The 15,422-nt window shown below is 30.2% G+C and overlaps 1 protein-coding gene across 6 annotated transcripts in view; it reads right to left on the minus strand.

Moving 5' to 3' along the window:
• The window catches only part of LOC129971045 (uncharacterized), a 183,808-nt gene that overhangs the window by 23,879 nt on the left and 144,507 nt on the right, over positions 1 to 15,422 (minus strand). For 5 of the 6 annotated variants that reach the window (XR_008784748.1, XR_008784750.1, XR_008784749.1 and 2 more), the window contains exons 12-14: positions 15,182 to 15,316; positions 10,777 to 10,852; positions 6,675 to 6,789 (exon numbers count right to left, since the gene is read on the minus strand). Coding sequence is in view for 1 of the 6 variants with exons in the window: in XM_056084512.1 (XP_055940487.1) it covers positions 6,675 to 6,789; positions 10,777 to 10,852; positions 15,182 to 15,316 (326 nt within the window). In the remaining 5 variants the exon portion in view is untranslated. The remainder of the gene's footprint in view (positions 1 to 6,674; positions 6,790 to 10,776; positions 10,853 to 15,181; positions 15,317 to 15,422) is intronic. The other variant, XR_008784752.1, reaches the window with a different exon arrangement.

Raw genomic sequence — 15,422 nt, forward strand, 5'->3', positions numbered from 1 at the left:
AGACCTGTTTTAAAATAATCTTCTTCATCCGGTAAGTCCATAGAATAAATAAAATCAGAAAATAATTTAAAATCACGGATGAGCTTCCTTAGCGGAAAAAGGGTATACATTTTTCGTAAGCATTATGCAAAACTGGTAGAAAATACAATTTTATATCCATATGGATATGGTAATTTTGAAGCTATACAAATATATGCAGCTGCAAGAATAAATTAATCAATGTGAAATCAAAATTTCCTTTGCTAAAACTTTATTCAGTCCTGTCCTTTGAGTTACAAAGGCCCCATGCTCAAGTACGGAAAGTAACACGTGGATTGCATTATAATTGACGTCATTTTTTAAAACCTATCGAGACCATGAAAAACCACTTCAAAATTGAGAAACATAATTTCAAACACCAATATAACGTTTTTTTATAAAGTAGGCGTTGTAAATTCTGCTGTGTGCATTTGAGTACTTTATGTTCTAATAATACTATAGTTTATATTCTGTATATTTTCAAAATATGGCTATTTGTTATTTTGAAACAGGAAAGATTTACGGAAAATAATCGAAAAGGAATCCTTGATTCTTCAAGAATAAATCCAACCAGGAGCTGTTATTCAATAGATTTGGAGAAGGAATCGAATATGACTGTTTCAATGCATTTTTGATTTGTATCTGCTTCAACGTTGCAAGAAATATTATATGCGAAATAATTATTTCAATTTCTTTCATCACATTTTGTATCTGGAAGGATTTGATTTATATATTTTATAAATACGCAGAAATATTTTCTTAAAATAAATAAAAAGTGAAGAGCGATTTTTATTTATAGCTTTAGATGCAAATAACTTCTCAATGTGAAAAAAAAAATACCCTTCTCAGAGGCGGGTTTAACAAAAGTTAATCCCCCGGTTATCAAGTTAAATAATAAATTATAGGGTATTAATATAAAAGAAAACAAATTTTAATATAATAGTGTTTTCCTTGGAATAAAGAAGCGGCCCGTAATCTTTGAGAGGTTGTAATCTTAGAAAGGATGTTGGCTATCTGTATTTAAAACATTACATCTCGGTGATTACTGATATCTATCTAACAGTTACTAACAGTTATCTTATCTATTAAATGGTTAGTAAAGACAAATATTACTGATATCATTATATTTAATTAAAGCATGCATAAAATGAAAAGAATAACACGATAAATGCCGAAATGTTAGAAATTCTTTCTTTATAAAAAAATGAATGAATAAAAAGTAAAAAGAGACGGTGGCACAGTTAAAACAGAGATTAGTTGCATGAGGTGATCGATGCGACCAATTTGATTGGCGCAACATAGCCATGTCTGGCATTTGCGCCATTAAGATCCAATAAATCAATCAATCGTGCCCAGTTAGATTAAAAGTTTAGAAAACATAATAAAGAAATCATGATTAAATTAGAGTCATAAATTGATTTTCTTGATTATTAAATGCGATGATGAAACACCAAATAAGGAAGTATTAGTTGAAAGTCATGCTTATATAAATCTTTCTACGGTTAATCCAAAAAAATAGAGAGAATGAACACTCGAACCTCGAAGAAATGATAATGAAATTAAAAAACAGATAAATGATAAGAAATATGGCATTTTCCTGATTAATAAATTCACTTTCAAACATACTATTTGAATAATTCAATCAGACCATTCAGCAACAGATGCGCGTTTTCAGCATTTCCCTTTTGTTAAATTCAGACAAAAAAATTAAGTGCACAGTTTTAGTGACAAATTTTATTTATCTAACTTTATGGACTTTTGCTTTCACATTCGCTCGCACTCAGGGAGTCCGGAACTGGAAATTTATCAAAGTCTTGAATTCGAATATTTTGATGATCTGAGCAGAAAGTCTTATTATATCTTGGAAATTGCTACGCATAAAAAAATTTCTGTATACGCTAAAGAGAGTTAATAAGTAAAATAATAAAAGCACAATCATCGTCAGAATAATTTTTTTCTATTATCATTTCTATATTTCAACACGATAAAACAATTTTCAAAACTCATATTCAAAAAAGAATTCTAAGATCATATGAATTTCATATATTAACTATTCTTCTTATACTTAAATTCTTGTTGAATTTCTGGGATCGATCTCGAAGATATTTACAGAAACAGATATTTGCAGAAACAGTTTTCTAATATAATAACGTTTTTAGTACTTTTCTGTGAATAGCGAGTTACGAAATTCGTTATGCAAAAATTTCAATTTCAATCAAGCCAGACGACTAAAACCTAAAGCATTATCACGTTATATATTTTCAGATAAAGACTTGAAAGCGTTTTTTGTTTCTTTAAAAAAATAATTACCAATACAAAGTCTGAAATTCTGATGAATAAAACATCTCGTATGCAAACATCTATTCCTTTTATCCAAGAAATCATTCAGATTAATAACATTGAACCTCAGATCCTAGAAATAACATTTCCTCGTTTTGAAAAGAATTTTCCTCTTTGCATTGCAGCCTATTTAGATTTGGGAAATACATCGATCCTTTTATTTATTTTAGTTGAATAGATTTTCTGATTACACAGCTTGTTATTTTTTTTTATTTTCGCTATCATTTTTCCAGGAATTCTTCAGTCTCCCCGCTCCGGGTAAATACACTCTCTCTTCACAAAAATGTTTTAAAATTTTCAAAGGGAATAAGAAAACCAGTAGATTCTTCATTGTAAAAAAATGAGTTTATCTTGGGATGTTGAAATTTAATATCTTGCATCCAGTGGTGAAATACGCTTTCCTCAAAAACATGTTATTCTAAATATTGTTTTCGAAACTGCCAGGATATCAATTTATTGCCTCATCGGAAAATCGCATTTATAATATAATGGGATCTTGTTTCTTTAATCAAACTGGAATATAAGACTTATATAAATAGAAAATTATTTTCATTAAAAGAAGAAGTCTTCTATTTATTGATGTATTAAATTAAATAGCAGCATTATTTTGCATCGATTATTTTCTGCTTGTTATTGCATCTCAAATTTACACTCAAGCGGTGCATTTGGTAAAAGATAAATGTTTAATCTAATTAATGATCGCATGCTAATTAAATTCTGGAAACATGAAATAGCCGTATAAATCACTGAGGTGTAACAATTTTAGTCTCCAGCATATCAGGAGATGAATGAAAAATCGGTCTCTTTTACAAATATGAAATAAATCAGGTTAATAAAAGTTTTTTTAAGAAATGTTAATAAAACGGATTCGGTCATTCCGTTTAATTCCAATAGGTCTGATTTTAAGCAGAAATTCTTTAAATTTACGGAGTGGGCGACGGGGGTTTGATGGAAAGTTCTTGTTTCATAAACGAAGGATCGCTTAGTTTAGTTTAGTTATATTGACGTCCCGTTTAAAAGCAATGCTTGGGCTATTGTAAGACTGACCTCCTCATTTTGAACCGCTGTCAGATGACGAGGACGACACCTGACCTGACACCCTCCTCTCCAAACATCCACACCACATCAAGGGGAAGATGTTTAGTCCCGACGGATTTAGTGTGCACCAAACCCTCCTACATGATGGTTCTTCGGTGGAATCGGATCTCGAACCTGAAACCTTCCGGTTCCGAACCAGGCCACCGAGGCCCAGGACCGCAGTCTCCAGACTAGATTCCACCGCAGGTCCATGCTTGAATAAAGCCCCGAGCAAGTTTAATCTAATAATGTTGAGATTCACACGTCCTCACATTGGTGTAGCACAAAATCTGGAACAGAGTGCCAGCTCAGGTGTCATCTTCTCTTCAGACACAAGATTCAAAATTACAAAATCCATCCAAAAATAACACATATAAACTGAACTTACATTAATACAGGAACGTTATGATACAGCTCGATTTTATTCATGAATAAAAGCTCTTATAACGTTATTATGTCTATTAAGCAGAATGTTGATTCGAGTATGTAGAAAATTGAGAGTAATGCCAAGTATCAGCCTGTAAGTTCGTTTGAATCTAGTATCTGGGCTCACGAAAACAAGAATTTGGAGATATGAAAGTTAGTGTACTGCTTAATTATTGGAATTACAGACTTTGCGTCCAATCTATCAAAGACTGATCGTATCTTTGCTTGCATGCGAACTCGATATCCTTAAAAAGTATAGACCTAAACAAGAATTCGGGATATTGGCATAGACCATCGTTGTTTATCTCGGATCCAATTGGCAGATAAAAGACAGCTAAAATCCATAGCGAGTATCCTTTGCTGGCCTCCAAAGCACACACTGAGCTTTATCGTGTTGGCCAGTGTGCAAGACAGGAGCATTCATCTGCGTTTTTAACAAGTTTTCTCAACATTAATGTAAATTAAAGAAACACGACTGAGTAAGTGATACTTTCAATAATAATCAAAAAAAAAATCTTCATTAATCTTGCAACAGAATTTTCAAAACTTCAGGTATTTATTGAGAAAAACAGCAATATCGCAAATCTGAATTACATTTCAAAATTACCAACATTTTATTAAAGTGGAATCATATGAATCATTAATTTAAAGCAAATGAATGTGACCCTATAATCGATAGAGTATCATGAAAAATAATGCAGAGTTTAAAAATAGCATTTTGCTCAAGATTCCCGAACAACAGCTAAATACGAACATTTTAAATAATCGTATAATTTAGCAAATTCTTCGCGTGCACATTATGGATTTAAAATATACATAATTGTAAAATTTTGTATATGCAGTAGAATTTTATATTTTTAAAAGAAAATTAAGATTCTTTACTATGGATTAAACTACTGGTTGGTTTCACACGCACGCACGCACGCACGCACACACACACACACACACGCACGCACACACACACACACACACACACACACACACACACACACACACACACACACACACACACACACACACACAATCCTTTAGAAGTGAGAAAAAAATCTAAATGACTAAAATACATATTTATAAACATTTCCGCGGAACATGAATTCACAAATCTTTTTCTGAAATGAACCAATTTACAAACAACAATTACAATTCTACGGTGCGACTCGAGAAATCAGTAAACACATATAAAATATTGCTGAATATTTATCAGAAAATATATTTCCATCATCATCTAGAGTCGTATTATCATAAACAAAGCAAAACTACAATTGTTACAATGTTTGCCAAAATGTGAAAAAAAATTCTAATCTTCTGATTTACAAGATGGAATTTCAAAGTTTTCCATATTTTTTTCCTCCAAAAGTCAATTATTTTACCAGCTAGCAGCTCGTTCCAATCTTCGAAAGACATTTCTGGAATTTGTTAGTGATTCTAAAGCATAAAGTCCAAAAAGAGGGGCCCATCTTTCAGTTTTATACAGAACATTTGAAATAAGAGCAAAAGATTTCATTTCTGTTGAAATCCGATTATGCAGATGAAGCAAAGGCAATAAAAATATCTTAAGGATATAGATATTTAAGGTTGTTACAGATAAAATAATAAAGAATAAAACAGATATTGACAAAAAATCCAGTTAATCTTGAATGACTTAATGTTAGAAAATGCGCGACATTATTCGTTTTAAATTTTATATTTCTTATTGTCTTCACAAACGCATTTAATTTTAGTATGTCCATTTTTGTGCCCAGCCAACCGACTGGGAGCTACAACAGCTTCAAATTTCGAATTTGTGATGCTGTGTCAATGCACATATTTCTGGAAAAAAATGTAATTAAACTATTAAAAAATCTTCTTTTATTATATATAGTATCACTATTCTCGAGTTCCTTTGCTTCATTTGAATGATCACCGAACGTACAATCGATGTTATTCGCCGTAGATATAGAAGAAAGGTAGATATACTTTACGTAGATATACTTCCAATGTCATCGATATAAGAGAACACATGGAGTGGCATCCGAATTAAGTGACTCAAATGTATCTCCTGCTATATTAAAAGTATTTGCTAACGAAAGAAATTGGACGACATTCGAAGGAAAGGAAAAAAACTATGAACATTATTGAAACGTCGATTAGAAAATTGCATTTCTTCTCAACGTTCAAAAAGCGCAAAGAAGTCAACAAATGTCAGTCCACACGATTCCGGTCGATGAATCGGAGTTTTAATTCGAAACTCAAACTATAGTCCATAGAGATTATTTTTTAATGACTGTCACAATAAAGATATTACTCTCAAATAGGTTTTAGTTTAGTTCAGTTATATTAACGTCCCGTTTTAAAGCAATACTACAGATATTTTGGGATGGACCTCGTCATTTTGAATCACAGTCAGATGACGAAGACGGCGCCTGAGCTGGCATCCCCCTCTCCAAATTTCCGCACCACACCAGTGGAAGGAACTCTCAAATGGAGATTAGTATCTATTTATATTTGAGATTTATATTAGTATCTATTTATGTATAAAGAGAGATTAGTACTTATTCAGTTTTATAGTCTTAAATAGTGATTTGAAATCATCATTATTAACCATGGTGGGTAAATTTGCAAAAAAGTTAAAAATCTGTAAAAGAAAAAACTATATTGCCCCTCAGCAATCAAACATGCATTTATTAACTCTTGCCATGGATGAACCTTTTAGTATTTTAAGAAATCAGAGCAATGCCAGTTACAATAGTACGTAATGATCGATGTGGACTTAAAAATAATGAGGTACTCGAAATCAAATTCTCTTACTGCACCTTCAACAAAGAGGAACTTACTGATAATACGGAGTACGGTTTCAGAACTGTTTCAATCTCCGGCACTGCGTCGCGGCGACCGATGGTGTTCGCGTCTACGCTGAACGTAGGGAAGTGGTTAATTGAATTCCTTCTCCTGAAAGAAATCAAATTACAGATTAAAAAGAAGGCTCTAGAGTAAGCTCTAGAGTAAAAGAAGGCTTAAGAGTAAAGCTTACATAGCATCGTTCGTGCAATGTAATCTGAATGAGCTTATCCCAAAGATTTCTCGGGCAATATATTCGAACGCCCCCTTAAAGAGTGAATGTTCATCCTTCGCGTTGATGACCTCCCCACCAGAATGAATAGGCTTCTTTTGATTTCCGAGAAATTCTGATTCACTTGATTTTTTCTTGTAAAAACCGAAAGCTTTCCCATTATGATGCTGCATTTTTTAAACACATGTAAAAATTTTCATATAAGTTAGCTGCATATTACTTTTTTCTGCCAGTAAAAATGTATTAAATAATAAAATTTAATATTTCCAGTTTGGAACATAAAATGACTAGTTTTTTTTCTGTTCAATTATACTTGAAAGAGTAAAATATATTTATATGCTTTGATTATAGAAAGTATATTTTTTTATTAATTATTGTATAAAAAACTTCTGATAAACACGACAGAAATAAAAAGAAACATCAAACTAATCCTAAACAACAAACACTAAAAATATTAAAACACATAATAGAAAATTGCAATTACTCATTTTAAAAACATTCAATGAAATCTAGAAAATTTCGAAATCTACAGATGTTTTAAATTTTTATCAAAATTTATAAAACGAAAATTTATTTACAAATTCTTCACTATTAGTATACCCTGAAAGCGTTAAAAATAGGTATGTACTTCTAGATGGGGCAAAGAATTTTTTATAATGTTTTTAAATTGATAAATGGAAAGAATTGTTTGTTAGATAGCCGACTTCTGAAAATATTCGTAAGTCTTAAAAAGTGAATTTTTCTTCAAATTATGCATTTTAATATTTTAAATAGAGTGCTTTTAATAATCTTTTGTAATCAAATCTGGACGAGTTACGAAATTTTGAAAATCATTATTTTAAACCATTTCTATAAACACTCCGAAGGTCGGATAGTTGTTGATACTTGGCCGAGGAGGCTGTTTATTATCTCAACGAAATTCTTCTCTTTAAAAAAAAAATGAAAGCACATAATTTTGTTTTAAAATTCTTTTAAAGCTATTATCAGAGGGGAAATATACACCTATTTTTAAAAATTAGAAAGCGAGTTTCAGATAAAAAATAATTTGAAGAAGACGAAAATAAGCTTTTTCAAGAGAGAAAATTTATAAATTTTTTAGGAAAAAAATTCCAAGTAATTGTGCCATATCTGTGCAAATATTTTGTATTCAAAAAATTAAAAAGAAATGCCCCCTTTCTGAAACTACTTACTTATTTTTAAGTGCTTATATTATTCTTAGCACACCATGAGAGAAAACTTGTTTCGGAATTTAATAAATTATTCTCAATCGTGCTTTTTTTTTCATAATATATTTCGAAAATAAGAGCCTCACGGCTTAAATCTTGAAATAATAAGGCGGGGCAGTAAAATAAAATCAGAGCGATTTATTTCTCCTTTTTATTCTGACTTTTATTTTCTTTGTCTGCGTTTAGTTTCTTTTGCATCTAGTACACATGCGTATGAAAAATGTTTTTGAATGGCTACTCCTTCAGTGGCTATTTAAAAAATATATTTTTATTTTAATTTTGTTTTTTTTATCGGTGTAACACCACTTTGGAACAAACCTAATTATCATCAAAATACATCGGAATAAACAAGCATTTTAATCTTATTTGGCCATTTTTTTTTCATACTGAATATTTGATTACATTCATTTGATGAACATCGAAAGTGATAATAATAATAATTTTTTTAAAAAAGGGGGGAAGAGTACAGAAAATGAATCAAGAAGATCGAGATACACAAAATGGAACTGCTCACTGAAATGCACTTTAAAGTATCGCAATTCGCTCCGAAGTGACAACGCATCAGAATGCGTTTTGTCTTCGGATATTGTTAGATAAATTCGGAATTAGGTTATCTGTTTCTGTCCACTTAAGACTCACATTTTCTGGCTCTATTCGTTTTTTTTTCACTTTTCTTCGTTCACTATTTTATGGCTAAGCTTTGACTTTCATACGACACAACAAAAGCATATGCATTTAGCAACAAAGTATTTAGTTCCATATGTATGTAGAATAACCCCCAGATGCTGAATGTAAAAAAGATGGGGAAAAAATGTTGACGATTGTAATGCTTGATAATTTAATTCTCGTGAATACGTTTTGAATAAATGAATAGATTTCTTAATTATTTTTCTTGATAATTTTAATTGTTTGTGTTATCCATTGTATGCCTCCTAACAGTAAATTGAATTTTTTAAAAAAAACATTAAATCCTGTATTCTTTGATCTTCAGTATATCATTTCAAATAATCCATATTCGTTTAGAAGTCACTGATACAAAAAAATACGTCGCTATTTTTCTAAAATATAATTCAAATTATTAATTTTTTCTGCTTTCAAATGGAAGAAATCTTTTTCAAATAACGGGAAGGCACAAAATAGATCGTATTTATTAGGCAACTCAATGTAGTTCACCGTTTCAGTAATGTTTTATTAAGTCCACAGTAAAATTGATTCTTTGCTATACAAAAAACTCGAGTCCATGCATAAAAAAATATTGAATTCTAATTCATGTGACTTTGGAGTATTTTCTTTTCATTAAAATGTAAGCTGAAAACACACAATGCTTCACTCGCCAAATCGATTAACTCCACTTTCTCAATTTTATTAAACTTTAATATCGAAGCATTTGATTGACATGATATTGTATATATTCAGAATAAATTTTACTTATAATATGTATTGCACTACTAAATGAAAAAAAAATTATTTTGACCATTGAATAATAACTAATTTATTTCTGAAGCCAATCTGATTGACTCCACATACTAACGTATAATATACGTAATTTGCTATTATCAAATCTCAAGGGGAAAAAAGCTCAGAACAGTTTTTTCGCCAAATGCTTGGTATAATAAAAAACCTGTAAAATGACAGCACAGTTTCATATAATTTCATACATCAGGTCTTTTTCTCTAAAAGTACTTAAAAAAATTCTATCATTAACAGAAAGGCAACAGCTACGGGATGCCAGTAAATTGGCGCAAAATACACTGGATAAAACTTGAAAAGTTGAAACTCCACCACTTACAGTTTAAGTGTGATTTCAACGAAGGTACCGAATCTGATACCATTAATATAGAAAAAAATGTGTAGGAGGTAGACGAGCGCTATGTCTGAAAAATGCAGAGCAGCCTCTATTGTGTCCAGCAGCTAGAACTGTGGCAACAGAAAGTAGAAAAACGTGATGGACTTTATTCCTCCTATTAAACATGATTATTATAAAATTTTAAGGACAAATTGACATGATGGGAGCTTAAGAAGAGCTAAGGAAGAAGACATCCTTTATATTGATGTTGAATCAATTTAAACTCATATACATCAGTAATAGAATAGTTACTATGCATTTTTGCTAAAATTATATAATAAAGTTTCCCGCAATAAAAAAATAATTCGAAGACTGAATTTGAATTCATAATTTTTTTTTCACTTCTCAAATCGATTAACTCCTTAATCACGGGAGAAAAAATGTAGTAATAACAACAATTACTCCAAGGATATTCTATCTGCAAGGATATTCTGCAGTAATATAGTCAATATCGCATTTTTGAATTTATAATTTAAAAAGAATTTTAAAAAACAATATATGCTATTTCATCGTTTTTCCCGAATTCTAGTTTTATGGAGTTAATCTATTTGGCAAGTGAAGCATGCACGTAATGCAGGAGGAATTTTCATATTTGTAGCATTATCGTTGTGGAATGATTGTGCGTGTAAACAAAAACGGAAAAAAGGAAATTTCATCTACATGCTGAAAATAAATTGAAAAGTCTAATGGATTGACGTCTGGTAAATTGAAAATGAACTAAAATAACTAAATAAAATAGACATTTTAAATGCAAAATAAATATGATGTAGTATTATTTTATCGATACATCTTACCTGGAATAGGTTTCCTCCAGATCACCAATGTGTAAACATTTGTACACGACTGTAATAACCTTAAACGTCGCATTACCTGCAAAAATACGCAATAAAATCAGCGTGTGTTTGATAAAAGGAAATTTAAGCATTTCTTAAAAGTATTACACATCGTAAAGGAAGAAAGATATTGGAAAACAAATGTAGAGGCATTCTTTTATTTTCATACTGGATGCAGATGTGCAATCGTAACACAGAATTCAAGGAACGAGGCAATTTAATGGATTCGATATTTTGATTGCTGCGTATATAGAATCAAAAAGAAGCATTTGTTATTTTTTTTAACTACAAAATGAAAAAGTTATAAATTTCAATTCATTCCTTCGCCCACTCTCTAATTACGTATTTCCTAATATGGTATATCTGTTTTTATTGTTACTAGTTAAAACTGATTTATGACAATAAGACATAAAATGAAAGGATTTTATTTTACGACTGACAGAAGAACAAACAATTGAGTGTGATAGAAAATCAATTGTACTTTCATTATATAGAGAAAATGTAAAATATTGAATTGCAACAGAATAATCTGGTTCAAGCATCAAGAAAGTATGTTCGAAAAAAGAATTAAAAAAAAAAAGAAACAGAATTATATGTAAAGAAGTTTTATCATAATAAATGCTTTATTTAAATTAAATTATGTAATAATACCTCCTTACAAAACCTCATTTGAATATACGAGTTAATTTGATTCATTTCAATAAAAATAGTCCCAATCGACAAACTAGAAGGTGGACTTAAATATTTCTTGTTCCAAAATACAACAAAAAGAATATTTTACTCCTTCTGCGACGTTATTTTCTAATTTCATAAAGGCTGGAGTCATGAGAATGAAAGAGACTGCAACTGAAAAGATACTTCTAAAAACTTCATGAGCTTGATCTTCACAACGTTGATGAAAGAACAGTTGAAGTAATGAATTGGAAAATCCCTTTTCAAAATTCTTTTACTTAAAATTTTGTAACTTTAAAAAAAACTTTCAACATAAAAGTTGCTCGTCATGATGATATGATATTTTACATAAGTAGAGCTATATTTTTTTCTGGAATTTCTCCTATCATTATGGAAAAATAAAAATTGGAATTTCTCACTATTTCAATCTTTTTAAGCTAGACGGCCCATTTACGAAATTGGCTCAAATCTTTAACTCTATCATTAACGTATCTCTCATCGGTTGATCCAATAAAAATTATTCTAACAAGTCTTGTTCATAAAACAATGGATAAAGAGTTATATATAAACATATTAATTCCAGAGCAAAGCAGAAATTTCCCCGATGTCGCGTCGCGGAATCAATTGCAATTCTTTCGAGGAATTACCTTTTAGGAAGGCATTCGCTAGCATTAGATCTAGTTCCAAGAAAATGAATGTGTTTCGTTCATTACATGCGCGTATGATTAAAATACTAGCTTTGGATTCCACGGCATCCTGAATATCATCCCTTCCCTTTAAGAGACCAAACACGGTGGTCTTACATTCGGATTTGATTCTTTCAAGCAGCCGAAAAAGAGCACTAATTCTTACTTTAGTTTAGTTATACTAACGCCCTGTTTTAAAGCAACATTAGGGCTATTTTGGGACGGATCTAGTAATTTTGAAGCGTGGTCAGATGACAAGGACGACATCTGAGCTGGCACTCCATTTCAAAACTTCCATACCGCACCACATTAATTCTTACATTAAAATGGTAAATATTTGATGTTGGAGGGGTAAGATCATGAAAAGTCACGGTTATTTAATGCCGCATCAAGAATCAAATAGTCTTCAAGCTATTTGGTACAGTAAAAGATATTCATATATCAATTTTTTTGAAAGGTCACTATTAGAAGAAGAAAATATACTCCTTGCCTTTAGGTTTTGAAAAAAAAATGTTTATTTAATGAAAATTTAGCAAAGTTTTCAATGTTAGAAAAACTGAGTAAGTTAAAAAAATAATTGAAATATTTAATTTTTATTTTTCTACATACTGCTCAAACTGCATAAAATGTAATAGACCACAAGATAAAAATTATTTTAAAAAAATAATAATTTGAAGTTGACGTTAATGATTTTTTTGTCAATATTTGGCTAAGTTTTGAACTTAAAAGTGTCTGTAAAACATGTCTAAATGAAGCTACCCTAAAATCCTCTGTCTATCACACCTTCAAAGGGCTTGGATGCATGCATACCAAATTTCATGAAATTTTATTGAACTGATTTTGAGATATCATGTTTCCCGTGAATCAATCACGTTGAAATGTTCATTCTTCAGAAAATTCGTTTAGATGTTCTATTTATAAATTTGGTCATCCATATGCGCTGGAAACAAATGTAGTTTTCACACAAATGTCAAAAATAAGCAAACTACGACTGAGTAGGTAGAGAGTTAATATAAACATATAAAATATTATTTTGGAGAATTTTAGGATAAAAATAAAATAAATAATTCATTTTCGGTTAAAAATGCCACTGTTTCAATTTTATTTGTAGGGCATTATTGAAATTACTGTATCTACAGTTTTACCTTACATATATTAAAAACAAAGTATGTTTTAGAATCTATCCGGAGGAGGATCCGGAAAGTTAAAATGAATGCATCATCAATGACACATTAATGTTGCATTCATTTTTTAATGATGTCATGCAAATTAATGCCATTAGGTAGGTTCACTTAAGATAATAGGTAGAACAAGAGTATGAAAATAATAAGGTTCTAAAATAAATTACAATTTGAAGTTTAAAAATATTTTTTGATGGATCATGAATATCAAAATCATGCATACAAGATTTAAGGAAAATAGAACACTATTGGAAGTGCATCAACTCAGCATAAAAGGCGACTAGCAAGTAATAAATTTAGAAAAGGAAAACAATTTTAGTGGATATAAAAAGCAGTATTTTTCATTTTAATTACTTTCTAGTTCTTAATCTTTTACCTATACTTTATAATTAGGATGGAATTTTAGAATGATTTTTTTTTTCACATTCGGCATATTTTGCTCGTTATGCAGAATCAAAATTTAATTGAAGTAATAATTAAGTTCCAAAAATATTAAATTAGAGTGCTACCATCGGAAACATGTAAGTAAACATGTAACACTAACTGACGAAGAAATGAATGAAAAAAATAACTATTTGAATTTACAAACACAAAACAAATCAAGTTTAATAAAAGACTTAAAAAGTAAAATTTTTCCGCTTCTTTGTGAACAGTTTTTTTTTTCTTTCAGATTCTTCGACTATAATGAATTAATTTAGGAAATAAAGTTTGTTTTTCATTGAAAGAATTTGTTTTCATCGTTGCGCTTTTTATTTCGAAATTACTTTAGATTTTATTTCTCTGTCGCATGAGAGTACATGTAAACAAGATTTTTTTCTTCGGAATTTGAGCTAATTTGATTTATGATATTTACGGTCATTTATTGATTAAACAAATAGACAAATAAATGAACTTCGAATTTTTTTTTCTTATTTAAAAATTTTCTTTTAAGACTTAGAAAATTATAAATGTTTAAAGTTAATAATAAATTTATGAGTTTCAGCAATTAATTCAAAAACAAATGAGGATTTAAACATTTCAAATCAAGCAATAAACAATAATAAATTATTCATCAAAACATTAGTACTGATTATGATAAAATTTTTATAACTATAGTATTTTTTTTAATTCATTTTAAAAGTACGATGTAGAAAAAATAAATAATAAAGTAAATCTCAGTACAATAAAACAAATAATATCTGCCTAGGTGTAGCAAAACGATATTGCCGAATACAACAGAGTGTCTCTTGCATGTCTAGCGAATGCAGATTGTCTAACCATGTATGCCACGAATAGGACTAATTCGCAACTAACAGCAAACTAACCAACAGAATATAAAAAGTTAAATTTGATTCAAATTTATGTTTCATTTGAAAACTGATGATATTTATGTGTTTCTGATTTCCTACTAGCAGCATACACGTCGCCCTGTCTAGGACATGATTTTGGTTTTTGCCAAATCGAGATTACAGACTTAAGTTAACAATAAGAATATCTTATTTTCTTCCATGCATCCATGAAGAAAAGAAAACTTCTCACGTTTGGGAAAACAATTAATTAAAAATAAAGGAATGAAAGCCAGTCCGATCATTCTTATTTTAAATTAAAGAGAAATGTTCCTATTATTTCCTCAAAAAATTGCATGAAGATAACGAAATTACAATGCCGGATGCAAGAATTTCCGTTTTAATTCTCAATTTTTTTTTTCTTGAAATTCAGTAAATTAGTTATACATTCAGTTATATTTAATAAATTAGTCAGACAATATAAACGCATAAACGCTAAATATAAGTTCTAATCACAAACTTAAATTTAAAAAAAAGATGAACTTAAACTAAAATTTCTTACCGGACTCCTTTGAGTCATCCGCGGAATTCAACACCAGACTGAAAGAGAGGTTTCTGCAATGCGCCTCATTACTGGAGCACCACGGAAGTTGCAGGGAAGTCGGCGTGGCTGCGGTAGCTTTGAAGATATCCACCCCTGGTCCAGAAATAGAGAAGGGACTGCAGTGACATTCAAATGGATTTATTTGATTTAATCTGTCAAGCATCGAATTAAATCGCAAGTTCTGACTCATTAAAAAGTA

This window comes from Argiope bruennichi, chromosome 6 (assembly GCF_947563725.1).
Source record: "Argiope bruennichi chromosome 6, qqArgBrue1.1, whole genome shotgun sequence".
NCBI classification, from domain to species: domain Eukaryota; kingdom Metazoa; phylum Arthropoda; class Arachnida; order Araneae; family Araneidae; genus Argiope; species Argiope bruennichi.